This window comes from Phallusia mammillata, chromosome 6 (genome assembly GCF_965637545.1).
Source record: "Phallusia mammillata chromosome 6, kaPhaMamm4.hap1.1, whole genome shotgun sequence".
In the NCBI taxonomy this organism is placed as follows: Eukaryota; Metazoa; Chordata; class Ascidiacea; order Phlebobranchia; family Ascidiidae; genus Phallusia; species Phallusia mammillata.
In genome coordinates, this window is record NC_137257.1 from 15,712,533 (window position 1) to 15,739,901 (window position 27,369).

A 27,369-nucleotide genomic window follows, 5' to 3' on the forward strand; every position below is an offset into this window, starting at 1 on the left:
AGTCTTCGTATTATAAAGGCACACTGTTTGGACCTGCACGGTCTCATCTATGCAGTTGGTGACAAGACATAGGCCGTGCTGGCTAGTGTAGCCATCCAACGGCACAGTTGATTGGGAGTAGCATCCTGAAATCAATGCCCAAATTTGATGCCCTTATACTGGTTTTATAGAAGCTTAAAATCAAATAAAAAATGAGTCAAGAGGGGTGTTGCGAACTATAAGAAACCCTGGCGCAGACTGTCTTTCCGTCGGTAGCTATCATACATTCTTAAATAACATGCCATTAAGAAACGGTGTGATGTGTTCGTGCATTAAAGTTCAAACAATTCAAGCGTCAAGATTGTATTTCAACGAAGACAAGGCAAAACATACACAGTCAGGAAAAGCGCACAATCAACATACTCGTGGTAAATTCGGAATGTATTACGGCAGTGGATTATTTCGTTCCAATATACAGTTATATGCTGAATCTATGTGTAGGCTTACTCTAATTGGAATTATGATTTATTTTAAACAATGCAAATAAAATCGATGTCAAAAATATAAATTTTGATGCTTGGAAAGTGGAAACCGAGCAAAAACGAAGTTTTACCAATTGCCAAAAGTAACCGTGCAATTGTTTCCTAAAGCTTTTTTAAAGAGCCATAAAAACAAGACATTCGGGAAAGACATTAAATACATTACATATTACACGCTTATATCCTACATTGTGCAGTTTCAATTTTTTTGGTAATTGCTGTGCATAGAAAAAAATACTCGGCAGTTTTAGCGGTTTTGTTAACAAACATTAGGAAAATAGTTGAAGAAATACGTTTGTCAGGCACCATCTATGCAAAAAAATCATTCATGTAGACCTGTGGTCGCTCTTGCAATCTTTGCTACTATGTGCAATGCAAATTATTCACCAGAAAATCAATAATAAAAATATACGGAAACATGCAAAAATGTACTCTCTCTGCGATACATACTGAACTTAGCTGTTTTTTTTACAAACGCGCCAAAATAATTTATGGAAAGTAAAGAAAACGACGTTTTACGCTTCGCCAAGTCAGTCAATGCTGCAAGACATAAGCCAGAAAAATCTAGCCTGCGGTGGGATTCGAACCCACGACAGAAGCTTACCCGGGGCAGGCGCTCTACCGACTTATGCGCAGTTACATAAATAACTGAATTTTTTAACCAACCTCTAGACTCAAAACGTTTACAGCACATTGTACTGATGGCAAATTCACCGGAAAAATATCTTTACTATTTACAAGCAACTGGTGTCTACTTCTTTCAAAATGCTTTCACAAACTCGTTTGTACACAAAAGCGTCGCCCTTTAAACGCTTGCGTCGCACGCCACATAAATCCGATGAGCTGGCGAACGACGATTTGGCCGCTAGGTGGCACACTTCCAATTCAAAGTCGAGTTTCACTTTGCCGAAATCATCTCTTGTCTGACATCTCACCACATAACTGCAAAAAAATAACATTTGCATTTTTTAAACCAATATCACAATAATACGGCTGTATGTAAATACCACTGGCCACTGTGGCCAGCATGCATACGCTTTCTAAATGCTGTGGTCCACTTGTAAATATTGTGTGACCGCTGTCGCTGTGGCCAGCCTGTTAATACCGCGATATTGTTCACGGCAGTCACGTGGCATTACAAACACCCCAACAATACCACAGTCTAATATGGTGTTTTTCAACCTTTTTATAGCCACGGAACATTTTAGTCATGAAAATAATCTTGCGGGACACCAAATGAAATGTCATGATGATGCAATAAAAAAAGCTCACACCCAACTACGGTATATATTGTACTTAAGCAGCAACAGGTCCGCTGCAAGTTCATTCTTATTATTACACAACGAGTATTATTGTTAAACAACAATAAATAAAGCAAATATCGATGGAACATTCAAACTGGTGATAGTCAATAATTACTTTTATATGAAGAAAAGCTATTTACACCCAATGTGTTAAACTAATGATTTTCGACCGGTTTTGCATGAAACGCTAGTAAAACTAATGAATTTCTTAAGGAAAACCTGACGATCTTTCACTAGCGTTCCGCTGAACACCGGTTGAAAATCACTGGTCTAATAAATATGCGTTGCAATTTAGACCTGCAATCAACTGAAGTCGTGTGTAAATGCAAATACATAACCAAAAACGATTTTCTCTTCTAAATGAGACAGGTTTGCTTTCACAGTGATACTGTGACACTGAGTCGACATCACTTTGGTTCCCAAGCAGTTGTTTGGTCATTCTCAGTAGTTTTTCTCTGTGGTTTAAGCCCAGTTGTGGCATCGAACAGAATAGGTGAGGCATGGCTTTTAAACATGTTGCTCCCAATAAAATAGAGTGCAGTTGGATGGCTGCAGTAGCCGAGACAGGTTTCGTTTAGTAAACCTAACTTGATAGAAGACTTACCCATTTTCTGTGTACTCCATATGTTTGAGGGGTACGATTCGTTTAAGTTCACCCATAAGCGCAGTGGCGTCGCATTTACAGATGTTTGATATGTTGTAAGATGCCTGTGAAATATCACTGTGATTAGACAGGTAGTATAATACCAGCGAGCATACAATAGGGCAATAATCCTTAAATTTATTGACAAAAGCAAAAAGTTCCAAATAAAACTGCTTTCGAAAAGTTGCAGGTCTAGTTCTAGTAATCTAAACTTCTAGTGCTATAGTAAATGTGTACATATAAGATCCGTGGTTCTGAAATGGAAGCAAAATTTAAAGTGCTTTCGGGGTGAAAAAATATTATTTTATCCAAAAATGTCTAGAGGTGCAAAATTAGTGTGGCAAAGATACTATGTAAAAAATTAAAAAATGTACAGTAAACTTTACCCAATTCTGACAAAACTTAAGATACAAATGATTTGTAATGCGGTAAGACAACTAATCGACATCGGTTAATCCGGATCTTCGCCTAATCCGGACAAAAATTTTGGTCCGAACGGGTCCGGAACCGATGTTCACTGTTTTGTTATATTCCACCTAAGTAAAAGGCATCTTCAGTATCTAAGGCAGTGGTTCTTAACCTTTTCCCTTGCTGCACCCCTTTCAAATCACCAACCAATTTTCGCACCCCCCTGGGTTTTTGTATTTACATAGAATATACCTAACCAACCTTAATGATTCAGCACCCCAGCACCCCCTAGGAACAGTTCTCGCACCCCCGGTTAAGAACCCCTGATCTAAGGTTTCAGTCTGCTAGTATGCGCTATTGTGATTACAATATGCTACATACAGATTATAAGTAGATGAAAATAGTCAATTTATTCAACAATTTACCTTAACCTTCCTGGGACCTGCATCTGAGCCAAGCCTCTTGCGTCCAGGAGTGAGGATCATTTTCATCTTGTCGAGTCCACGTTCAAAACTTCCAAACATCTTATTCTTCCGCTGTTTAGTTGGTGTCAGCGGCTCAAAGTGAGCAGTGTGCAAAGAATCATCCACGGATTTGCATCTAAACATATTACGTTGTAACTTGTAAGCAAGTTCAGCAAAACAGTGAAAATGACAATAAGGCTTTAAAAAGGTTGCATGCCTCGTTTAATTTGGAAAAATACTTAAGCTAGCCGATAAAACAACAACAATGGCTCCAAATTTGGTCATTTTTTTCCTAAAAGTACATCTCACTACGGCAATTTATGCATAAAGAATTTACTCAAGGGCCGTATTACTTAAATTATGCATCACTTGTAATAAAGACCACATTGGACCAATGGCCTGTTTTCTATAACATTTTTTTTTTGCCCACATGTTGCTCGAAATAAATGTTTAAACAGCTCTCCTAACCAGACAGTATAAAAATTGCGTACCCTGGTGATAAGAAAGCACTAAACTGGTAAACAAATGCCAATTAAACAGGAAAAAATGGGCCTATAAATAGTAATAAACACTGTTATACCGTGCCTAAATTTCACAGTATTGTTTTTCTATGTCTATGAAGAAAACATAATATTAACTGCAAAACATCCAGAATATAAACGTTTATGAAATTTAACAATGTGTCATGGCTGTGTCTGTGCCTTATGTATGTACTTACTTTCTGTCAGGGCTCAACGGATTATTGGACTCCGGAAATGACGCCATTTCCACGTTCAATGATTTTCTGTGGTTGTCTGCAAAATTGAAAAAACGCTATAGTCATTACGGTTTAAATATAAATCTTACAAAGACATCAAGAGATCTTGATACCTACATTTACAAAACGTGATGAATCTAATGTACAAAATATACTCAAAAGAACAGCAGACGATCAGCGCCAGTGTAATGAAAAAAAAAAAACAGAAAAAAAACAGAAATATTAATTTCGTCAGTTTCCATCTTATTCAAATAGAAATGTTGAATGTAATTACGATTTTTATCAGATAATATGTCATAACAAACAAACGAAATCTATACATAAGCTATTGCTAAAGGCAAAATGTATAAATGAGTATTGCTCTTCCAGATATGCCATTATCCTGATGAAGGCGTCTTGTATGGGACGTCGAAACCTAGATTATTGGCAATAAAAACTGCTGGTAGAGCAATACCCGATTAAACTAAATCTATGCGACCCTTGGTTATTACGACCAAGTGTGAGGAGTCTGATAAGGTATTTGTGTAAGTTAAAAGCAGCAACTTTTGCAGTAGATAGTATTGGGGATTAAGCTAGTAATAGTTTGGTGACTTTAAAAGCATTGTTTTCCCACAAGAGCTTCTGGTGGTCCAGTCGTCAAACTATGCATAAACTATGCAAAACAGCCTTTTACAAATCAACATGAATTCATAACTGGGATCAGCCCTAAAGCGTTCATGCAGATCAGCAACCACGGCACACTCATATATGAAGACGTAATACCGAATCAGGTCAGTCGGTCACCAAGCATTATTACATGGCTAGGCGTACAGGCTACAAAAATCTAAAAAAGCTCAGTGGTGAAACCCACCGAAAGTCAAATCACAAGCACCGTTGCCTGCCTCGTATGCTGCAGTTCTATACGATTGCTTTTTTTTTCACTACATAGACCAGTGTGGTTCTCAAACCGGGAGGAATTTTTACAAACTTAGGAATTTACTTAAATTTGAACATGTGGTTTGTAATTATACACTTAATGCTGTGAAGATAAAATACCCAATTTTGAATGATTTTGTATGGTTTAGCATCGAATATGTAATCTATTGGGAAGGAATGAAAATGTTTTGAAATTCGTCAATAAAGGTTGGAAACCACTGCTATTGAACCAACAATTATCATATGCACCCCCAAATTTTTTTTGGAACAAGGTCTCAAAGAGAAGAAGTTTATACAAACGTACCTGGCTGCCACTTTGGAGGACTCATACTTGAGACAGGAGGAGTTTTGGATCTTCGCGGCTTTCTCCTCTTCACTACAACATCCGATGGAGTTTTGCTGCTCGATGCTTCCTCTGTTCGAAACGCGGTTCTGCAAACAACAATTAAGTATTCAGAAAAGCAAAATGTACAACTTTAAATCAAAAAATTTCCTTCTAATTAAAAACTTTTTAGGAATAATTAAAACGGCGCATTTCGGAAACTCAACTTTGACTACAGCAACGGCTTTTAAGTTAATCATCAATTATTATCTAAAAACAGAAAATATTTTACACGTATTTTACTAGATATTAATTACTCCCAAACTTAATTAATTTGGATTGTAAGCTATGACTATAAAGGTTATAATAAGGTCAGAAAACCGTTTTATAAAACTTTAATAGACGTTTAATATTACTAAATTTTGGCTAAAAACTACAAAGACGACGTTTTTTTACTTTTTATTGGCAATAATTGAAGGTGTTGCAATCGCTGTAGCGACGTCTTGTAAACGTTTCGGGAGTTGAGGAGTGATGAAGTGGTTTTCTTTTAGGCTGTCATCGACCGATTTTGTGCGCCTGAAATAAGTGAAAAAATTGAGTTTAAAATTTGAGTTACACGATGTTAAATACAAAGACATAAAATAAGAAAATAATTAAAAAATGTTTTTAGTTGGGTGGGCAAAATTTTAACGTTAATTAAAAACAGTTTCAACTCCTTTCAAACAAGTTAAATTACCCAGCATAAATCGACAAAATTTAAAGCGAAACATTTTAAAACTACCAACAAACGACATAAAAACATTTACAGTATTTTTTTCTAGTCAAATGCGTATTTCATTACAGACATTATTCGAAATAAAAAAACTTTTTCATTAGAGCTGGTTCAACCTAAAATCTTTAACGAATATTTGACCGTCGTTTTTTTTTGCAATATATGTATGTTAATTTTACGCTTTATGCAAATTCGCGTTTTAAATACCAAATCCAACTGTTTAAAGATGCTGATAGAATACATTACAGTACAACACAACACTGATAAGAACCACATAAAACACACTAAACACTATTGTCTACCATTTTCCTAGAAAACAGATACGTCAACATACTTTCATTAGCATTGAATAATCACTTTACCTTCTACTGGACGGAGTAGATATACGATTTACGTCCATGCTTGGTGATGGTTCAAGAGCTGTTGGCCAAATGTCGTTGTCAAGGGAACCATCGTCACTGTCGCGTCGGTAATAACTTTTGCGCGTCATCGGCTCAGAGGGCGGAGGCAGATACAGGGACTGTTTAATTGTGAAAAAAATTTGAGAAAGAGTAGATTTCCTAAAATTAACCATTGTTTACACCAATGACCAATGAGGGTCGATTGATAACCGGGAAAAACTCATTACACAGTCAAGAATAATTGACAAAGCAACAGTGATTCTGGATCAAACTTAGTCCGCAAACTGTTTCTGAAAATGAAACTGTGCTTTTACAGAAATCGTCCTAAACCAGGGGTGCACAACCTGCGGCCGAATAGAGGATTTTGTGCGGCCGTGCACATGTTTATTAAAATATATGCACTGGCGGCCGTGACGTAAAAAAACTCTTTTGCTACATATTTTGACTTTTAAACTGCTTCCAATAGATTTTGTAAGACTATAAAGAATGCTACCAGCCTAGTAACCCTGTACATCACACTTTATATACGCCTATTGTGTGCAAACAATGCAAATAATCAGTCACCTCTTGCGTCACAATATAGATTATGACGTCATAAATAGCTCAGACTGGTCGTCAGACTGTTTAGCTTAATCTGTGGATTAAGTTTTAAATTATCCGGGCTTTTTGGGCGCCATTAGATGGTTTATGTATGTGTTACAAGCCATATTTTCACATAATAAATTTAAAAACAAAAACAAGCAGGTAATTGGCGGCCGTTGGTGAAATAAGGATCTGCGATGCGGCCGTCTGAGCAAAAAGGTTGTGCACCCCTGTCCTAAACCAACGTACGCTCAATACAGATGATTCAAGTTACGGATAATCATAGTAAACTGCATTCAGTACACCTTAATCAAACTGTGGTTTTCGTTTTACATTGTTTTAAAACGATACACATAAATATATATATCCCACGTGGGCATCATCAGTCATATACATATCGTTTTGATTCCGTCATGTATAAATGAATATTTTAACCACGATTGTGGATAGGGTAGGGTTTTTCGGGTCGGATTATGAAATGATTTTTTTTAAAAAGGACTTGTTTCGGGCCTGACTTTACACTATCACATTTTTGTCGTAATTTCACATTGGTAAGCTTAAATTACCGACTCTTTTGGCTAAAATGGGTTTAAGGTTCGTACTTACGGGTTGAGACTGCAATAAACATGATATAGTGGCGTCAGTATCAGCCGAAGTCCTTACACTTAACAACAAGTGGTAACCGGCAATTCATATGTGTGGAGTCCGAAATTACAAGTTTACATTAACGCTGCCTGACATCAATATATTACATACCTTTGAAACATTGTCTCTGTTGTTGGTTGTTAACGGTTGTCGGGTTTTCTTTGGTCGAGGGGTTCTAGCTTTTCCGGCGTCCGCAATTCTGCACAAAAAACATTACCTTGTTTGGACAAATTGCCATTTTCTATAGCGCTTGTTAAAATAACATGCGATTTCCATTTGACGTTGCACAAGCTGTAAGCGGACGCGATTCATCCACCAAAGCGTTTAACCTTATCACAGCCAGCCTTTTAAGGATTTATAGGAAGCAAGGAGCATGTTAAAAACATCTAGTTCCCATGGGATTTAAAGATCATGTCCTACAGCCATTCTATGCGGGATAGCGTTTGTCATGTCATGAATTTGTAAGGACAGTAACCTCGGTTAAACAGGATTCGGTTAATCCAGATCTTCACCTTTCCGACAAACCTTGAGGTACAAATGATTTGTAATGTGGTAAGACTTGAACTAATCGACATCCGTTAATGCGGATCTTCGCTTAATCCGGACAAATTTTTTGGTCCAAACGGGTCCGGAGTTACCGAGATTTATTGTATATACCAGTGGTTCTCAAACTTTTTTTTGTTGCGACGCCTCTGGAAAAGTTTTCTGGACTTGCGACGCACCAGCAAATAAAAGGTAATGAGGAAACTTATCAATAAACAGTTAATTTAAATCTATTAAACAGCACTTAGAGAACAATTTTAGCCTAAATGTTTTTCGACAAAGTTATAAAACTGCACTCAACACTTTTAGTGCACCCGGCAATCACGTGCGGGCTTTTGTTAATTGTTTCAATTATTGCGCACGATTGCATTGTCTTGTCTGCTGCAAGATCTCAGCAGCATCAATAACGAATTAAAATGAAAGTAATGTTTCAACTTACGCACAATATAAACTGATGCACAAAATTTACTGCTGCAACTCATGCACAATAATCACTTAAAACTTTAGCTAACAATTATACGTTATAACCAGGGCTGCCAATGAGAGTTTCAACAAAACCCAAGACTCACAGCAAAATAACCCAAGAATTTAAATGAAAACCCAAGATTGCAAAATGTGGTTAGAAATGAAATTAAATAGGAAATTTACTCGTTTCATTGACAAATTTACTGTCCGGAAATGCAACTTTACAAACTGGTAGGAAATGGTCAATGCAAGCATTATGTTCAATAAAATATGCAGCAATTGCCGGTTCACTCTTGCCTGTTTGATGATCATCATCTGTTTTCTTTTTCATAAAATTAGTAATGTCTACAGTATATTTAGCAGCTTTAAAACTTCTGTGATGGTTAGCAGAGTTTTTATATTTAACGAGCATTGATTTATTTGCATTTTTAATTACAGCACCTACAATAGCTTGAAACGCTATCTTTAGAATCTTGAATCAGCCATTCTTTAAATTCTACTTCTTTCAACCATTCTTCTTTAAAACTCATAGCATACCATTTTCTCTTTTTCAGTGGAGTAGATTTTTCGCTCATATTGATGGGGTATCAGTTATTTTATAATGAAATGTTAAATTTATGCAACGATTGCTATCACTGTATACTTATCTCGAAAGAATTAAGGTAAGAGAGAAAATAAAAGTGAGGCCTAAACAGTGCAGCTACCCGAAACACTTTTCTCGTTAAAATAGTTCTTACATATATTTATTTCATCAATAGGACTCAAAACCCAAGAATTGCTATAATTTTCAAAATAAAACCCAAGAACCCAAGACGACAAGTAAAAACCCAAGATCTTGGGGCAAAACCCAAGCTTTGGCAGCCCTGGTTATAACTACCTCAAGCATTTGCTAGAAAAGTCGCCTTTGTTACATTGTTATGAAGACTTTCACATAATCAAGTTTAATGCCCGCCAAGCGTCGGCCCAGACACGCGCCTTTGGTCTCGACGTACATTAACTGACAGTGGCGTTTTTGATCAAAAACTTTTGAGGTAAATTTACGTTAATCCGCACTCTTCGCAAAAAGTATTTGGACGTAGATATACGTTAACCGCACTGAAACCTCATTTTTATGAGATAAACTGAGTTCAGTCACGAAACGGAAATATTCTGCGACGCCCTTGGAAAATTGAAACGACGCACCAGGGCGTCGCGACGCACAGTTTGAGAACCACTGGTATATACATATCTTAACTGCTACTGGACATGTTTATTTTAAAACAACATTTTGTCCCTGGTGCACCTTATATCAAATTGTCATGCGCTAAAAAAACAAAACCCAAACTTTCATTCAAGTATTGTAGACAAAATAATATGGTTTACGCGGTCAGGTTTTACATTAAGTCTATGTGGTAGTAAATTCAATACAAAAACGCCCCTTTTGTAATTCAGTCGTGGTATGTAGTACCACCACTTGGTAAATGGGTGTTAATGGACCATAAGTATTGAATACTGTAGTCCAGGGGTGGGCAACCTGCGGCCCTTGAATAAAAGTTGTGCGGCCCGCAGAGACACTTGGATTTCAAATGTGCTGGCAAACGAGTCCAATTATTATATGTTTTTGAGCAGATTAGTGCGCCTGGTGCTATTTTTCTGCGACCTGACAATATGTTGCGAGAATCGAATGCGAATTTTACTTGTACAGTAGTAAGGCATTTTTGGTATGCAACAAAGTAAAATCACCTTGTGTCATGTAAAGGTGTGGCCCGCGATCTGATTTTTGCAATTTTTATTCGCCCCACAGTGACAAAGGTTGCCCACCCCTGCTGCAGTAGAAGGGTTATTCAAAACTGGTCGAAAATATAGTTCGTTTACAGTGGATAAAAAACAATCCTGTGAAACGTTTTAACTCTGTATGACCATAGAGGTATGGAAAAATCTATTTTAGGTTTTCTAAAAATATTTTCAACTGTCTCCAGAGTTCATTACTTATGTTAGTGATAAGTAGTGATGCACAGAACCCGCCTAAAAAGGTTCGGGCCGAAACCGAAATTTCGGCCATGAGGCCAGGCCGAACCTAAAATCCCCGTTTTTTGGATGGTTTCAACTGAACCTTGTATTGTTGATGCGAGTGAACTCAATTTTGACAAACTAAAATCGCTTTCACACGTGGTAAACTTTGCTAAACATCTAATATTTTGCAGACAACGTGGCTGGTATTTCATAGATACAACAAAAAGTTAATTAATAATGTTTCGTATGGGCGTAAATGAAATTTAAGGCATTAATTCCATGCAATAAAAAAGTTCGGTTTCGGCCGAATTTTCAAAAAAGTTCGGGCCGAAACCGAAACATTGGAAAACAGCGGATTCGGCCGAAATGTTTCGGCCAACCGAAACTTCGGTGCATCACTAGTGATAAGGTCAATTCTGGGGGAAATGCAAATTATTTAAGGTCATAAATTCATTTTTTTGACGACAGTTGCCAATACAAAAGATAAATCGTTCTTTGTGGGGATTAAATCGCAAAAGTATAAAAAATACTTTAATGCAGTGGTTTTCAACGTTGGGAAATTATGTAAATGCAGAGGGAAATTGTATAAGTCAATGGTTCCTAAATTGTTGTTTTAAGTTTGACTCGAATATCTAAGATTATAAATCTGATTATTCAGTCACAAAATAAAGTCTTTTTAATCGTATAAAGACCATTATTGTTGTGTAAGGCACAAAGCATCTATGTAATAATAGATGGGGAAATTCGAATGATTGACTTTTGTGGGAAACTACACCAAAAAGGTTAAGAACAATGCACTTCTATAATGGGTTTTCTGTTAAGATTTCAAATCTAAAACTGGTTTCAAGAAAAAACCGTACATTTCGCTCGTATAACCTAGTATGTAAACAAGCGTGGCACATGATTCAGAGAGAGTTTGTAGGCACTACGCATCAGCTACAGTGACGGAAATCGTACGCGCTTCGCAGAGTGACGTCATACATGACGCAATGTTAAAGCGTCAATCGGTTTACAATTTCTGGTGTGTGGCTGAGAGTGGATAGAAGTGACTTATGAGTATCTCAATTGCTTTGTTGCTTAACAACATTTAGATAGAGGTTTATTGCTGGGAATTTTCTCATATAATTGAACGATTTTATTCTAAACCAAAATATAAACAGTTCAGTGCACCACTAGCCCTGCACATATGAAAAATTGTCTCTGTTTATCAACAACTGAACAAAATTTTTTGGTATTTTATGCACTAAATGTTAGAACATTTCTCTTGTTGTCATCACTACAAATTTCAAATGTCAAACAGTTACAAAAAACATGAAAATGTATTAGTGGTAATTGACAAAAACTATTTTTACACCACTATTTCCTAAAATATCATTTTCAGGACAGTTCCTAATTCCTAAAGTTTTGAATCATTCGAAAAACTGGATTAACCAAATCTGGTCAACTGAGGTTTACTTTATTTTTATTTCATATTCTGACATTGTTTACAAAACACATAAATGTAAAAACATAATGGCAAACCTTGTAGCAGGTACAACAGCTTGTGGCATGGTAGAAAGTGTCATCTGCAACCTAACAGCTCGACCACTTGTCTTTTTCTTGAGCAGTAGAAAGTATGCAGCAGTGAGAAAGTCATATTTCCACTAAAAAATAGTATTTTTTTGTTTACAAAATAGGTTGGTAATATACAACATCAGCAACCATTTCTTGTTTTGAAGCAAAAATTAAGAGTATGATGTCAATGAAATTCATTTATTTTGATTATTTAGTCACAAAATCATAGATTTTTTTATTGTGGTTGCTTTTTGGTCTTGCTTGATTTTAAATAACAAGTTTTAGAATGCCATATAAACGTATTTCAGACTGGAAATATTAAAAAACTGTTGCATAATATCTTTGATCTTCTATAGAAACAATTATTGTTAACAGTCTTCTATAGAAGGAATTTATTAACTTCAGGGGAGGAATTTATTTTTTACATGTATTTCATAAATAAGCCTTTTCATCTCTGGGAATATAACCTGCAAAGTTGATAAAGACCAAAGCTTAAAATGTGTTTGTATGGACTAGCATCTACTATGTAGTATATTGGGGAGATATGAAAGTGTTTTGAATTGTTAAGGGAGGAATTCGTCAATAAAGGTTGGGAACCACTGACCTACAACAAAAGGGTTTATTGGAATGAAAACAATACCCGATTTCGGTGGGAAAGTGGTATGTACATAGACAATACCACACCAGCTTTAATAAATTTCCTGAGCTATGTGTCCTGCCAATCATGTAACATGGCTTAGTTGTCTGAATTTTGCAGGAAGCTTTGGTGACAATGCACGTCAACATGTGAATAAAAACATTTTATGGCATTTGTATTGCAGGTATAGCTGGTAAGAAACTATAGTAGTTGGTGTAATAACCATCCACAAAAAACAACATTAATAAAGGCGATTAAAATTTTGTAAAATTTTGCTTGTCAATAGTCATGCTGTATTATTTTTGTCAGAAATTGCACAAAATATGTTTTCATATAAATAGCCAAACAATTACTTCACAAGGAAATTCCAAATATCAGACTATTTTAAACAGAACTGCCTCATGCCTCTCTTGGGCCACTTTTGCAGTATTATGTGGTTATGCCTATATTTAGTTACCAACAAGTGAATGAATGAGGTTATGTCATAAATCATGTAATTGAAAGCTCTATTAAAACCAGGTCCAAACCAAATAAACAAAACCCAGAGTTTAAATATATATAGTACTTGCATCGTTTAAGGCAATTTTACTTTTGTAGTATTGTAACAAAAACTTGTTATCACATAATTGGGGTATTTAAGTAAGTTTTTAACACAACTAATAACCCAAATTATGTGACAACGACTTTATATTTTGCTTATTATGTTTAGTATCTGTATGTATTTTAACAAAACTACAACACCCTAACTTGAGTACATAGGTTTACAATTGAAACATATAGATGCTTTAAAAAAAAACTTTAAATAACTGCATTGCCCAAAGAAAAAACATAGACAGTTAAAAACATTGTCAATTTTAGGAAAAGTGAAGGTATAGCTATGATGTATTTACAAAAGTATACTTTAGCGTTATAATGTTTACCTTACTAAGTTCAGTTCTCATGGTTTCACGGGAAACTTTTTGGTGAACACTAAGCTCTGTTATAACATCTTCATCCAGAACGGTGTTCTGTATAAATATTTGTTGAAAAACAATTCCTATTTATCATAGGGTACTGAATTAAAGAAAATTCAAACAGTCAAAAACATTATGCGATGATTTAGTCTCTCCCATTGCACTTAAAAGCAACAGTTATCCATTTCATAATTGTTTTGGTGTCAGTATTAAGCCAAGTCAATTTTGCATAGTCACTTTATCATCATAGTTCCAAGTGTATCAGAAAATTCTATTTACCAGCAAAGGTTTACCTGTCAAGATGTTTAATAAAGCAAACCTATGTTGTTTTGCAATTTTTGTAAGCTAGTTTCACCATCATAAAATATGACAGTCTTAATGTAAAAAGCAAAGCAAAAAAAAAACATTATAAACTTCAAAGACCTGGTATTTTGACTGCCACTCAACAGGGACACCCATTTCTGCAGTCATCCATGAATGCGATAAAAGCTTCTCTACTGTTATGCGATATTTTGGATCCACCTGGAGAAGTTGCTTAAGAAGAGCAACACTCTCTTTGGAAAGCCAGTCTGGGACGTCATACTTACCTGACTGGAATAAAAATACACCTTAATAATTTTTTGAAACATTCGAAACTATCAGTGGACTTAACCACCTATTGTATCTAATACACATATATAGTTTATATTAAACACAGTAATGCCAAATATACTAAATCTCTATTAAACTGAATTCCGTTGATCCAAATCTTTACCTAATTGGGACAAAACTTGAGGTACAAATGAGTGGTAATGTGTTTCTACTAAACAACATTAGTTAATCTGGATCTTCGCCTAATAAGACAATTTTTCGGTCTAATGAGGACAATTAGGTCCGGATTAACCAAGGTTTACTGTACCACATTTAAAACCTAATGTTTGACCTTAATCTTGCGATAGAGTGAACCAATGTTGTCATCATCAAATGGCAAAAATCCATTCAAAAGTGCATATAAAAGAACGCCCATACTCCAAATATCGGCTTCACTTCCAATGTATGATCTGCACAATACAGTTTAAACATTGGTGCGCATAAGTAACTAAACAAGTAAACACTGATGTAAAACAACTCAGTTAAGGCTTTATAGAACTAACATAATCTGTTTTTACTGATTCTTCTTTCTACAAAGCAGATTTTTCTATACATATCTACAAGACTTTTCCCGAGATTGGATTGGTGTAAGTCTCTACCTCTTAAGTACATTAAGATTAGTCACACCAAAAGGCATTCTAAGGGAACTTACTTATTTACTTCATACCTTATGCAATGTAATTCAGACACATGTCAATTATCATGTATAATATATTTTTTAAAGCAATCCACCTAAAATAGTTTACTAACGTAATAACATACTTTCCTGCAATAAGCTCAGGGGCAGCATAGGCGGGACTCCCACAACAAGTATATAAGTGATCTTCCATTCCACCACGGGGCTTGGCACATAAACCAAAGTCAATCAGTTTCAAATTTTGATCCTCATCGATCAACAGATTTTCCTATCATCAATGTTAAATCAATGTAACTAATTATTAACATCACATACAAATTTCTCAAAATGAGTGGCAGACAATCAGTGTCAGTTAAATCTTTTATTTTAGTAATAGAAATATTAATTTTCCCTATTTAGAAGGCATCGTTAGTCTTATTCACATAGAATCAACTAGTGATGGGACGATACCAGGTTTTGAAGCGAGTACCGATACCAAGTACGAGTAACACATGTATATACCTTCGATACCGAGTACTTAAGTGTAGTGTTGTACATCATTGGCTAATTTATCTGCCATGGTCGGGGGGCACACACACATGGCGAAAAATGTAATCTCCATGTGATAGCGATAAAGATATACGTAAACTAGAAGAACTTTTTTCCAATTTTGTGCTGTCCAAAGCAAATATTGGCATAAAGTTGCCTCTATTCTTATGGTGTAAATCGGCCTTCGGTACTTGCACGTTGGTATCGAAAACTGAGGCAAAATATTTCAATACCGAGTACCGATACCACTGAAATCGTTCGATACCATCGATACAGAGTACCGGGTACTCGTCCCATCACTAGAATCAACAATATATAAAAACTTTTTTACAATAACGTACAGGTTTGAGATCTCTGTGGGCATATCCCAGACTGTGCATGTAACAAACAGCGGACACAATTTGCCGAAAAAATGTTCTGGATTCTGAATCGCTGAGTCTGTCTTTTTGGACAATGTAATCAAAAAGTTCCCCACCAGAACAATACTGTGAAAAATGCATAAATGTAGGATTAAAAAGAGGCATTACATGGTACTAATATCAAACTCTTACCTCAAGAACCATAAAGATTTTACGCGACGTTTCAACGACTTGATACAGACGGCATATGTGGTGATGGTGCAAATTTTTCATTGCTTGGATTTCAGTTTTCACTCTTGGCAAGTCAGCCTAAATGATTGCAAAGAATGAACACTCAAAAACAATTGGGAATAAAGTATTTATTAGGGATTTAAAAAGGGTAAAAAGGGCCAACAGTAAAATCAGCTAGAAATTACCTCTTGTGATGTAAAGTTGAAATTAATCTTATTTAATGGTTTTCTTATGAAACAAATTTATTTTGCTATAAGCATTGTCAGTGTACAAAAAAGCAATATTTTAATTTTGTACCAACATATCAATCAAAACTTCTCATGGTAATACAAAAGTTTTAAATTCATGATCAATTTCATCACAACTTACCCCAAGCGCCACCTTGTCCATTATTTTAATTGCTACAGTTTCTCCAGTTGGTAGATGAACTGCCCTCTTGACTTTTGCAAAACCGCCAGACCCGATGGTTTCTTTCAGGCGATAGTGTGATGCAATCGCACTATATTCCTCGACCACCATTGTGGTTTATTATAAATTCGCTACACCGAGTTATTAAACTTTTTCAGTTGGCAATATCTGCTATGGTTTATTACAAATCTAATTTCATACAAAAGTTTAAAGGGTTTGCCATCCATACAGACACCATAAAAGTTTTACAAAATTTAGCCACGCAATTCACAGTTTGGCAAATTCTAACATGAAACAAACAAGTAAATAAATTGTCAAACAAACATAAATGAGTGGTTTGGCTTTAATTGTGTTTCATCGTATCCCGTGGTTCTTGCGCTTATCTGTTATTGCTCGCAATACATCATTCATTACTCTGATGAAGCCCTGCCGGTCTGGTGGGCGAAACAGTAGCAAATACAAGTTCTTGAAACAATGACTATTGGTTTAGCATTACACCAGTTGAACGACAAATTTGTTAAAAAACAAAAATATATTGGACCATCTACTTTTTGTTAAATATGACAAAAAATACTAGAAAAGTTAAATAGCATAAAATGATGCAAAATGCAAATACTGTTCCAAAATATCTGTCCTTTGGTGACTTGTGAAAAAAATGATCTGACTTAATGATTTTGGTTTTAAAACTTTAAAACATCTACACAGACTTAAACTGGTTTTAAACAAGTGACGACGATTTGTTTCCACTATCGCTTTTACTTACAGGCACAGAAAACGACAACGCCAATCCTTTCTCGTCTAAACAACAGACACAACACAAAACACAAATGAATCAGATCATTTTAAAATTTCTTTTTCGATGATATGACGTCAAATTTGAAAAAGCGCCGGTCATGCTTAACTAATCATGCGAAACATTACGCCTTAAAGCAAAATACTACCATCTGAATACTACATACGTATTCAAAGAATTCTTTTATTTTTTAAGATCGCGGTTTTAAAAACCAACCCAAATCCAAAAATGACGCGAAATGCAATACAGCGCAAATGGCAACATCGTCAATAAGCGGACGAAATTATAACGTTTTGCTTTGTTATTCAAACTTTTTAAGCATGCCAACGACAATTGGCATGTGGCAGCAATAATGTTTTAACGCAAGCTTGAGGGCCTAATAAAACATAAATCAGGTTTGATATTGTGACACTATATAGGCCTAGCCTAAATTAATTGCACATTTTATAAGTGGCCCGAAAATCAGGGTTGCCAACTAAAAAAATAGAATTATCAGTGTTGCCAAATCATTGTCGCAAAGATCGTTTATGTAAAAAAAAAAATTATTATTTTAACCCCTGTTTGTTTCTGCAGACAGAAACTCATGGGTCGCACACATGCAAAGTTGTAAATAAAACATCTCAAGATATAAAAGGTAGCATTTACAAGACTTTACAGGAACTTTTGTTTGTGCTGGCCATCAACAAAGACATGTCATATCAAAAATGTTTGGGAGCTAACGGCAGCAATCGAGTAAAACAGCTGGGGCTATCGAGTAAAACAAAAAGAAGCATCTACATGACAATCTATCAGTTGTAAAAGTTTCATTCCAACCTATCAAACACTTTATGGCAAAAAGGGATGGACAAGCGATAAAAACAAACAATTCGAATAAAAAAAATAACTTAATCAAAATGAAGGGGGCAACAATAATACTCATTATAGCAGTGGTTTTGTAACCACTACAGCACAAATGCAGACAAAGTGAATTAGTAAAGCAAGAAATGTTGTTTGTTGTTTGGTGAAAAAAGGGCAATTATAAATTCCGATTTATATTTCTTTCCCATCAAGAACAGCTTCAATGCTTGCCTTTACAACGTTGGTAACATCCCATCCACTATCCAACGAGCACTTCATTGTTGTATATTTTGATATTTCGTGCTGCAATTTCAGGATTTGGGGGTTAACCTTTTCTTCCCCCATTTTGCTTTTCGCTTGTGGTAACGAAGGGTCGTTTTCAACGATTAATACAGACGGAAATTTATATTGTCGGCTAAAAACGCTGCAAAAATTATGTATGGTAACTGGATCATACCACAAAGAAAAGAGGACATGTAAATTTACCGCCCACTTGGAGTTCTTCGAAATATTTTGTTGAAGGTGGATTGGTCTCTACAGCTTGGTGGTGCGAATGCCTGTTATTAAGTAGAGAAAGAACTGCATAAATTTTAAATTGTGTTTTCTCTGTTGCTGGACAATTCCAAATATCTGAATCTAATGTCAAATTTAAAAACTCTATTCGTGAATTGTTTAAAACGTTCGAAATCTTAAAAAATGTATTGTTTTCTACAGGGACAATGTATGCTACGAATATGCAATTTTTGTTTGAATGGTTTGGTGATTTTTTAGAAAAGTAATTGAAATTAAAATTGCAAGTAATTAAAATTAAAATTTTAACGAACAACCAGTTATTAAGATCTAAACTTTTAATAAAAGGATATCAATAAAAAGCGTAAAAGTTTGCACAACCTTTATTATTTCTTCTCTTATTTTTAATGCATAACATATGGTTGTCGGCTTGGAAACGTCGTACAGCACAATGTAAGCATCCACGGATCTCAGGCCAATTGCACCGGCGTCCCATTCTTCAAGCGAATTTTTGGGAAAGCAAGAAATCAAAGGCGACTCTTTAATGCAAATGTCATACATTTCTTGCAGATCTCGACCACTGCTTTTGCTGCTCCTTTTCCAGCAAACAAACACAGAACAAGAGAATGATGGACATTTTCGTGGTACTGCTTTGAAAAGTTTATCTCTTTTTGCACAACACAACTGTTCTTCTTCTTCGCCGAATTTCGTTGCTTTGAACCGACGCAAAAACAACTCCCGCCCGCTCCCATACTCGCCCAGGACTGCCATTTTTATGGAAGGAAGGTTTCTGTTTGGTCTGGTATTCATAGTGTAGCTTCGCACTGATCGGGTTTACATCAAACTGCTGTTAATTTGCTTGGGGGTCTCCTTATACACTCCCAACGAAATCGATTATTTTAGCTTGCATAACAAAGACGATTTTTTTCCACCGAAATTTATGGCAATTGACTTTTATTTCATTATATCGGGCACGCAACCTTTTTTGTTTCTGGTGTCCTCTGTACGACCCCCTTTCAGATCGCTAACCTTTAGCGCGCACCTACATCATGTTTGCTCCATTCACTATGTCTGGTTCTATATTCCCCTTTGTAGAGCTCTTCTGGCAATTGCATTTTTATTCCGACGTTTCGACGTCCTATACACGTCGCCTTCATCAGGGTAAATAACACTGAATGCGCGTAGTACAGTGACGATAACAAAGGAAAAACAATAATTAAACGCAAGCACGCTACAACGCAACGGAAACACTGCGATAATGAATGATTGGGCCCTTAATCTTTGAGTAGGTGCCTATAGCACGCTAAAAGCATCACATCTGTTTTGATGTTCATTGTGAATATTCCATGACTCAAGAAATCCTGTCGTGGGTTCGAATCCCACCACAGGCTAGATATTTCTAGCCTACACCTTGCCATATGGTGGTGAATGCTTGGTGACTGGCTGATTCGGTATGTCGCCTTCCATGGTCCTGACGTACTGTGATTTATATATGAGTGTTCCGTGATCGCTGGTCTGCAATGACGCTTTAGGGCTGATCCCAGTTATGAATTTATGTTCATCTTAACATTTTCCCAATAGTAATTTAGGTACAATTTTGTCCATTTTGACAAGCATTATTTTTATGTGTGATTCTCTGACGCATCGGTTTCAGTCCGAAAGTTTTCAAAAATTTGGCCTCAACTGAACTTTTCTGAAATCAATGCCTGAACTTTTCAAATCGATCATTAGAAAATTCCCATACTAAACCAGGGGTGGGCAACCTTTTAGGCGACGCGTGCCAATTTACTTGTTATTTCCATGTGCTAATGCGCTCGCGTACCAACGTTTTTTTTAAATAATAGTGGTTCGTGCCAGTAGATATCAATAATAAAGAAAATGCAGAGTGTTTTGTGCATGTAAAGCTGAATTTTAAGACAATGTTATGATAAAAACTAAAAACAAGCAGTGTAACAGGTAAAACTGTTACTTCAATATAAACACGTAAATCGGTTGGCGTGCCATGAGAAACCACCTCGGGGTTGCCGACCCCTGTACTAAACGGTGCGTGCAGAAATATTAGATGTTTTGTTCAGCTTATGTTGTCTGTCATAAAAGTTCTTCGAAGGGTCATAATTAGGGATGGGACGATACCAGATTTTAAATACCGATGCCGATTACCACGTGTATATACCTTCGATGCCGATTACCGAGCATTTAAAAACATAATGTTGTACTTAGCTGTATATGGCTAGCTAAATTATCTGCCATGGTCGGAGTATATACGCACATGCAGAAGCATGTAGAAAAATGAGATTTCCACACGATAGTGAAAAAAATATACGTAACCTGGAGGAACTTTTATCGATTTGTGCTGTCCGAAGCAAGTACTGGCAAAAAGTTACCCGTATACGGCCTTCGGCATCGAAAATTGAGGAGTGCGAGTATCGATACCACTTAAATCTCTCGATGCCGAGCACCAGGTACTCGTCCCATCACTAGTCATAATTGAGTTTACATCCAACAACATAAAAATGTGTGTATGCACTAAGCATCCATCAAATTGTGCCTAAATATTTTTCGGTTTTGGCCCGAAACTTGCGTATCACCAATTTTTATCCTCCTTTTTAACTATTTCTGTTCTGGACACACAAAACCATACGACTACGTATTGCATGGCAAAAATTTATTTCAAGCAAGTCGCTTATTTGCCCTTTCTTGCACGGATCTTTTTCTGGTAGAATTCGAGTTCCTTGCCTTCCAAGATGTAACCGTCAGCACGACCACTCTGTCCAGGTCTGGATGAAATGCAAGCCAGAATTCGACCTTGCACGAATTGTTCTTCGAGTGAGTGGGCAACCTACAAGAACACAGAATAACACAAGTTAACTGAGCACTAAATCTAAATGTTTGCCCTATTTGGTGTGTATGGACACATTAAATATTCTGGACACTTGCTAAGTTATACCCAGGGCCCTAAAACTAGTAAACTACCATCTGTGAAAATTTTGGTTTAAGAAGTAACCAGTACAGTCAACAGTTTATCTGCATTTCTTATGCACAATATGTACAGAAAATTTCAATTTGTGGTGTGTATCTGAATAATGATAATATAGATATTACGACTATGTCTACCAGACTACCAGACTACCAGACGGACACATAACATTTTGTGTTCAAAACATGAAAAAGCTGAAAAAAGGGCTATACAAGAAAAAAGGGCTATCAATTTAAACCTTATGGGTATTGCTAAAAAACGGGGCAGTTCTGTTGAAAGTTTGGTAACATATTCATCAACTATGTGAACATGCAAGACTATCCAACAACTACCCGCAGTGTTGTAACCCTTATAGGTAGAACAAATCATATTTCAAAAGTATAAATTTAACACACCAGGTGGTAATATCATTACTTTTTAGTTTTTAGCTTGATTGGTCTGATATCTAGAAAAATTCTAACAAAGGAAAGCAAATTTTTAAAAAAGCCTGTATTTTCTGGAATGGTTCTTTAAAGTAAGCTACCAAGACATGGTGGCTGCCAGTTTGTATGCTGCATTTTGTCAGCTTCGCATAGGCCATCTAGTTTGACCTAAATATGAATGCACATGCAACAGGACACTTAATACTGGGATCGGTTGTGATTTTTTATGCTGACCAATTGTAATGGAACACTGAAGTGCAAATCACAGTAAACAGCAAATCTTGCCTAAAACAGTTTAAAATACATCTCTCAAACATGCAAGGCTGGGTATAAAAATCACATAAGCGAATTAAATAGGTGTTCTTCCTAAATGAGACATATAGTCAAATGGGGTAAAAAAAATTTTTGCTGAAGTTGGGGTTAAAAAAAAACAATACCCTCACAGCTAAACCACAATTTTTTTAAATGCTTTCTTTTTCACAGGATGTATTTATTCTCTGCCTAAAAAATAAGCCATAAACCATTCTCAGATTTTGTTTCTAGGCAATGTTCTGCAGGTTGAAACAACAGTAGTAAAATTTGTATGTTAAAAAGTCTTCAACAACCTTTATAAACTTTCCTGCAGATTTTTTATTACAAGTTTGGTGTCAATGACCTTTGTTCTGTGTTGTGTCATAACTATGACCTATTAAACAAAAAAGACTCCACTTGGCTAGCTTCTAAATTTTTTCAGATATCTTGTTGTTCGTTTTTACCCCAAACGGTTCTATAGGAATGAGTTAATAAAAAACTATGTACTTTTTGCACCCCAAAAATTTTTTTGGCCCAAACATTTTTATTTGTCACCTGGAAGTTTAGAAAATAAAAAAGAAAGCCTATAAAACATGTACTTAAACCAAAGTTGTATAAAATTGCTTTGGGGGCCCAGTTTTGGAGGATTTTTTACCAAAAAGTATACCTGCATGGCTAAAAGTACAAATTGGGATCCAGGCCTACAGAAAAATGCTATAAAGTAAGAAAAAGAGGTTATCAAATCATTATGTGGTAATTCAAGCAGTTTGGGGTAGAAAATTAAACATTATTTCAATAAGGTTTTAGGTTACATGACCGGTCAGCAAGTGGGTGAGCTCTATTTAAACCTAGTTGCATACCAACAAAAGACTGGTAAATGACAAAAAAGACCAAATTAATGGCAATAAATGCAGTGCAATAAAGGTACACGAAGCATCCATCAAATTGTGCCTAAATATTTTTCGGTTTTGGCCCGAAACTTGCGTATCACCAATTTTTATCCTCCTTTTTAACTATTTCTGTTCTGGACACACAAAACCATACGACTACGTATTGCATGGCAAAAATTTATTTCAAGCAAGTGTTTATTAAGTTCATATAATTGAATTGAAGTTCCAACTGCCACTTATTTTTTTTTAAATGGTCCTAATGTCCACTTGTTTTTTTTTACCCCGACATTGTTTTTTTTGTACCTTTTTCGGGTTAAAAAAGAACAACAGTTTTTGTCAAATATTTTTTTTGTTTCTTAGTAAAATCAAAAACTTGTCACATAACTATAAAAGTAGTCCTGTTAGCTTTGTTGGAAAGAAAAACTGACCTTTTGTTGCCTAAAATAAAAGTTTGGCAACAAAGTTTCAAAAAATTGTTTTTTTTTTACCCCACTTGACTATATTTAAGCTTTACTCATTCAAATACAATGCCAATTCTTACTTTTTGAACCACAAGACTATAGCGTTTTTTTTATGATTTTGACCCAAAATATTACAAACAAGTGAAACAACCAGTTTAAACTAGCTTAACTAAGTCATGAACGTGGTCTTTTCGACAATACTTCGTTAAATAAGGGTAACAATAAACCAGTGGTTCCCAACCTTTTTTGTCCTGTGCAGCCTTTTAGTCGATATTCAAATCTAATTCCGCCGTACAAATTCAGTTTGCTAAAATTTCGTTTACATTAACATTTTAATGTAATCCTTAGAACAGAAACTAAACTGCTTTTAATCGATTATGTGAGAACTTTCTTTTTCTCAGCTCATATATGGCAAATGCATAACACATAGCACAGACAACCAGTAAGAGATTAATATTGTGACACAAATTCCCCCCTAGTGGAGAATTACCCCCTGGTTGGGAACCATTGCAATAAACAAGGTTGTCATGACTGTTGTTTTGTAGGGAAAACATGCCACCCTACCAAACCCTAAATTGACATCCATGCTGATAAAAACACCATGACAACTTTCTTCAAATTTTACCTTCGGTTCCTTTTTGCGTTCATCATATTTCCTCTGCAGTTTCTTGGAACGCTTTTTGTTCAAGGTTTCTTCCTCAGCCTCTGTAAGTTTCGATGACTTCTTGCGTCCAAGAGGAATGGTGTAATGTGCCTCATACCTATAATGCAATCACTTGATTTGAGACTGCTGAAATTGGTCTTGCTTGTGGACTTATGGGTCATGCAAGCACGCATGCAGGACATGTTGGTCCTGCACGCTAGAGATCTCGTCGGGAATTGTCATGTTCTGTAGACTGGAGGACCACTATGTCTCCTGCGTAAACTCCAAGACCAGATGCAAGACAATTATACCAAAGACGTAGTGATAAACAGAACCAGGCAGTACTTTACGCTCAATTTCCATGTGCAACAAATAATAAAATGCTGTAAAATGCGTTTTTTTAAAAACAACTAGCAGCTTGTATACTCAGCAGCCTGGCACGTTTGGATAACGTTATGTCAAGCATGCTGTTTTGTTTTTTATTTTTAAGATATTTCATAAGAAAACACATCTATCTTAAAAAAAACAATTTTGTGTAATACAGACTGCATTCATTGTATTACAACATAATTTCCTTACCATTGTCTGAATGGTGTGCTGTCAACTTGGACAATGCAATTCTTCACAAGGGTTTTGGTACGCAGAAGTTCATTGTTACTGGCGTTGTACATCACATCGATAATACGGGTCTTGCGTGAACAGGCCTCGGAACCCCATGAGAAGTTACCGGAATCTAACCTAAGGCCACGAAATTTGAGGTTGCCCCCACGAGTACGGACCAAATGGATCCTCTTGGCGCCGATTTTGGTATTCGCCGCTGGCCTTCCTAACTCAAACTTGCGCTTCTTGCGTGGCTGAGGCCTTTTACCACCGGTTGCGCGCCGTTTATGCCACGAATCTTGTGAAATACCCATCTTGCCAACTGGCACGTTCACTCAGAAGTCGAAAAGGCCGATTTTATAGCAGCACGCATTTGTCCCCAAATATTTGTTCGCTGTAGCGAAAACGTTATTATTTTTATATTTTTAACGGGGTGTAACTTGTTGAAATTTGGTCTGCCCTTTTTCAGTTACTATACACATTCAAACTTTTACAGAATTACTTTTCAACCTCCAATATTTTGTCTCCAATATCTTTACCAAACTTGTCCGTTCGACTAGCCAAGCAAGCTTGATTAGAGACAATCGCTTGTTATCGAACACATGTAGAGTTTAACGTCCACAATCAGATTTTATGCAAAAAGACATCCGTTACGTCACTATTAAGCGTCGTCATTAGTCTATAGCAGAGGTCTTCAACCTTTTTAGAGAAATCGCCCCCTTTCAAGGGCACTGGCACAAAATCGCCCCCCTTTGATGTGGGTGGTTAAATTCACCCAGCAACACAAAAGCTTCACTTAACAGTTAAAACCTAATTTAATTGCTACTACCACACGCAGGATCGATTTCTGGTAATTCTAATGCAGCTGAGGAAAGTTTGTTACATCATATGCTTGAAATTAACTTTTATGCACAAGCACAACAATAACATACTTCCAGCTATTTTTGCTGATGTCCTTAAGATCAACGTTACAACTATGTCGACACGTTCCAATTCTAACTATTTGAAACATTTTGTTAGTGGTAGTGTCCATCAGCAATCTATGCGATATATTGGCCCAAAAGCCTGGAATGACATTCCGTCAGAACTTCGAAATGCCAGTTCAACAAGACAATTTATTGCAAACGTCACTTCGTTCTGTTCACACGAATTTTAAATATCACAATACCCTAGATTCTCGCGCATTTTAACAATTTCAGGCGACTAAATCTAGCGTGTATTTTTAGCCTATTTTCACCTCACAACAACTGTTCATCTATAAAAAAAAATACACCGTCATGATTTTGCCGATGCCTTGCTTGGTGCACGATTTTTTGCTTTGTTTGTGTTTTCAAATCACTAGCACCGGTTCTGGTAGCGCTGTCTTTATGCGTGCTTGCATGTGCACTAAAATCGATTGTATGCCAATATTAACCACTCACACTCACAAGTTTGCAGTGTTTTTGTTTTCTTTAATATTTCACAAGCTTTTATCACATAAGTTTTAGACAAACACAGCAAACCGTCAAGTAATAAGTTAGTCTTGTATATGTGCTGATTTATATTGCATAAGCTACAACCTGGAACTGGTAAATTGCTGCTGTGGTTTTGTTCTTTATTGTTGCAGGGGAATTACAAGTTTGAAGCGTCCTTTTGCCATGCGTCCCGCGTAAGCTGGGCTGACGACAACCGATTCAAATGCATTTATTTTCGCATTTTTGTTGTTGCTTTTTTGTGTGTTTTTTCTGTTCTTTTTTGTCATTTTTTTTGTTCTTGATGTGTCTCATAAACGATGCTTTTATTACCATTTCAAATGGTTTAAATTATTTTTAATCCTCATTTACTGTAAATGATTTAATTACCAACTCTGTTAAAGTAAAAAACTGTGTGTGTGTGTGTGTGTGTGTGTGTGTGTGTGTGTGTGTGTGTGTGTGTGTGTGTGTGCTCTTCCTTCCGGCGCTTGAAACTATCCGGCAGGGTTTCTTTCGGTGGTTTCTTTTCCTGTCGAACCCCACCCTCCTTCCTAACACGGGTGGTTAGATTCTAGGGCCCCCTCGACTGGTCCCACCAACGTTCCCCCCAGTCGTGTTATACTCACAGTGCGCCAAACTCACTTTCTGGTGAGCTCCTGCCACATAACGCTTTATAATACGGTGTAGCTGCAGCGCGTTTAATCATGATCCACCAATTGTGCCCACCACTTTTTTTGCGCCCCATAACGTCTTAACGTTGCGCAGCTATTTTCGGCTTGGTGATTGTTTTTAGTGCAATTGTGTCGCTATGTGTTCTTTCACCAAG

General features: G+C 36.3%; 3 protein-coding genes across 3 annotated transcripts; all 3 read right to left on the reverse strand.

The window, feature by feature from the left end:
• Positions 1-326: 326 nt before the first annotated feature.
• Positions 327-16,880, reverse strand: LOC145232405 (maternal embryonic leucine zipper kinase-like). Its single transcript, XM_080097017.1, has 16 exons — positions 16,630-16,880; positions 16,222-16,338; positions 16,012-16,155; positions 15,268-15,410; positions 14,798-14,915; positions 14,299-14,466; positions 13,843-13,929; positions 12,253-12,374; positions 7,843-7,930; positions 6,466-6,623; positions 5,788-5,907; positions 5,314-5,441; positions 4,056-4,131; positions 3,299-3,473; positions 2,427-2,530; positions 327-1,460 (listed from the first exon to the last, which is right to left on the reverse strand). The coding sequence occupies exons 1-16, from the start codon at positions 16,777-16,779 to the stop codon at positions 1,253-1,255; spliced, it is 2,106 nt and encodes a 701-aa protein (XP_079953143.1). The 5' UTR covers positions 16,780-16,880; the 3' UTR covers positions 327-1,252.
• A 1,433-nt stretch (positions 16,881-18,313) lies between these two features.
• On the reverse strand, positions 18,314-19,982 carry LOC145233329 (uncharacterized). The gene is made up of 3 exons (XM_080098039.1): positions 19,190-19,982; positions 18,785-18,855; positions 18,314-18,722 (listed from the first exon to the last, which is right to left on the reverse strand). Exons 1-3 carry the CDS (start codon positions 19,616-19,618, stop codon positions 18,491-18,493), a joined length of 732 nt encoding a protein of 243 aa, XP_079954165.1. The 5' UTR covers positions 19,619-19,982; the 3' UTR covers positions 18,314-18,490.
• Positions 19,983-21,458: 1,476 nt separating this feature from the next.
• Positions 21,459-25,477, reverse strand: LOC145233726 (small ribosomal subunit protein eS8-like). Its single transcript, XM_080098500.1, has 3 exons — positions 25,072-25,477; positions 24,475-24,610; positions 21,459-21,647 (listed from the first exon to the last, which is right to left on the reverse strand). The coding sequence occupies exons 1-3, from the start codon at positions 25,404-25,406 to the stop codon at positions 21,492-21,494; spliced, it is 627 nt and encodes a 208-aa protein (XP_079954626.1). The 5' UTR covers positions 25,407-25,477; the 3' UTR covers positions 21,459-21,491.
• Positions 25,478-27,369: the final 1,892 nt, after the last annotated feature.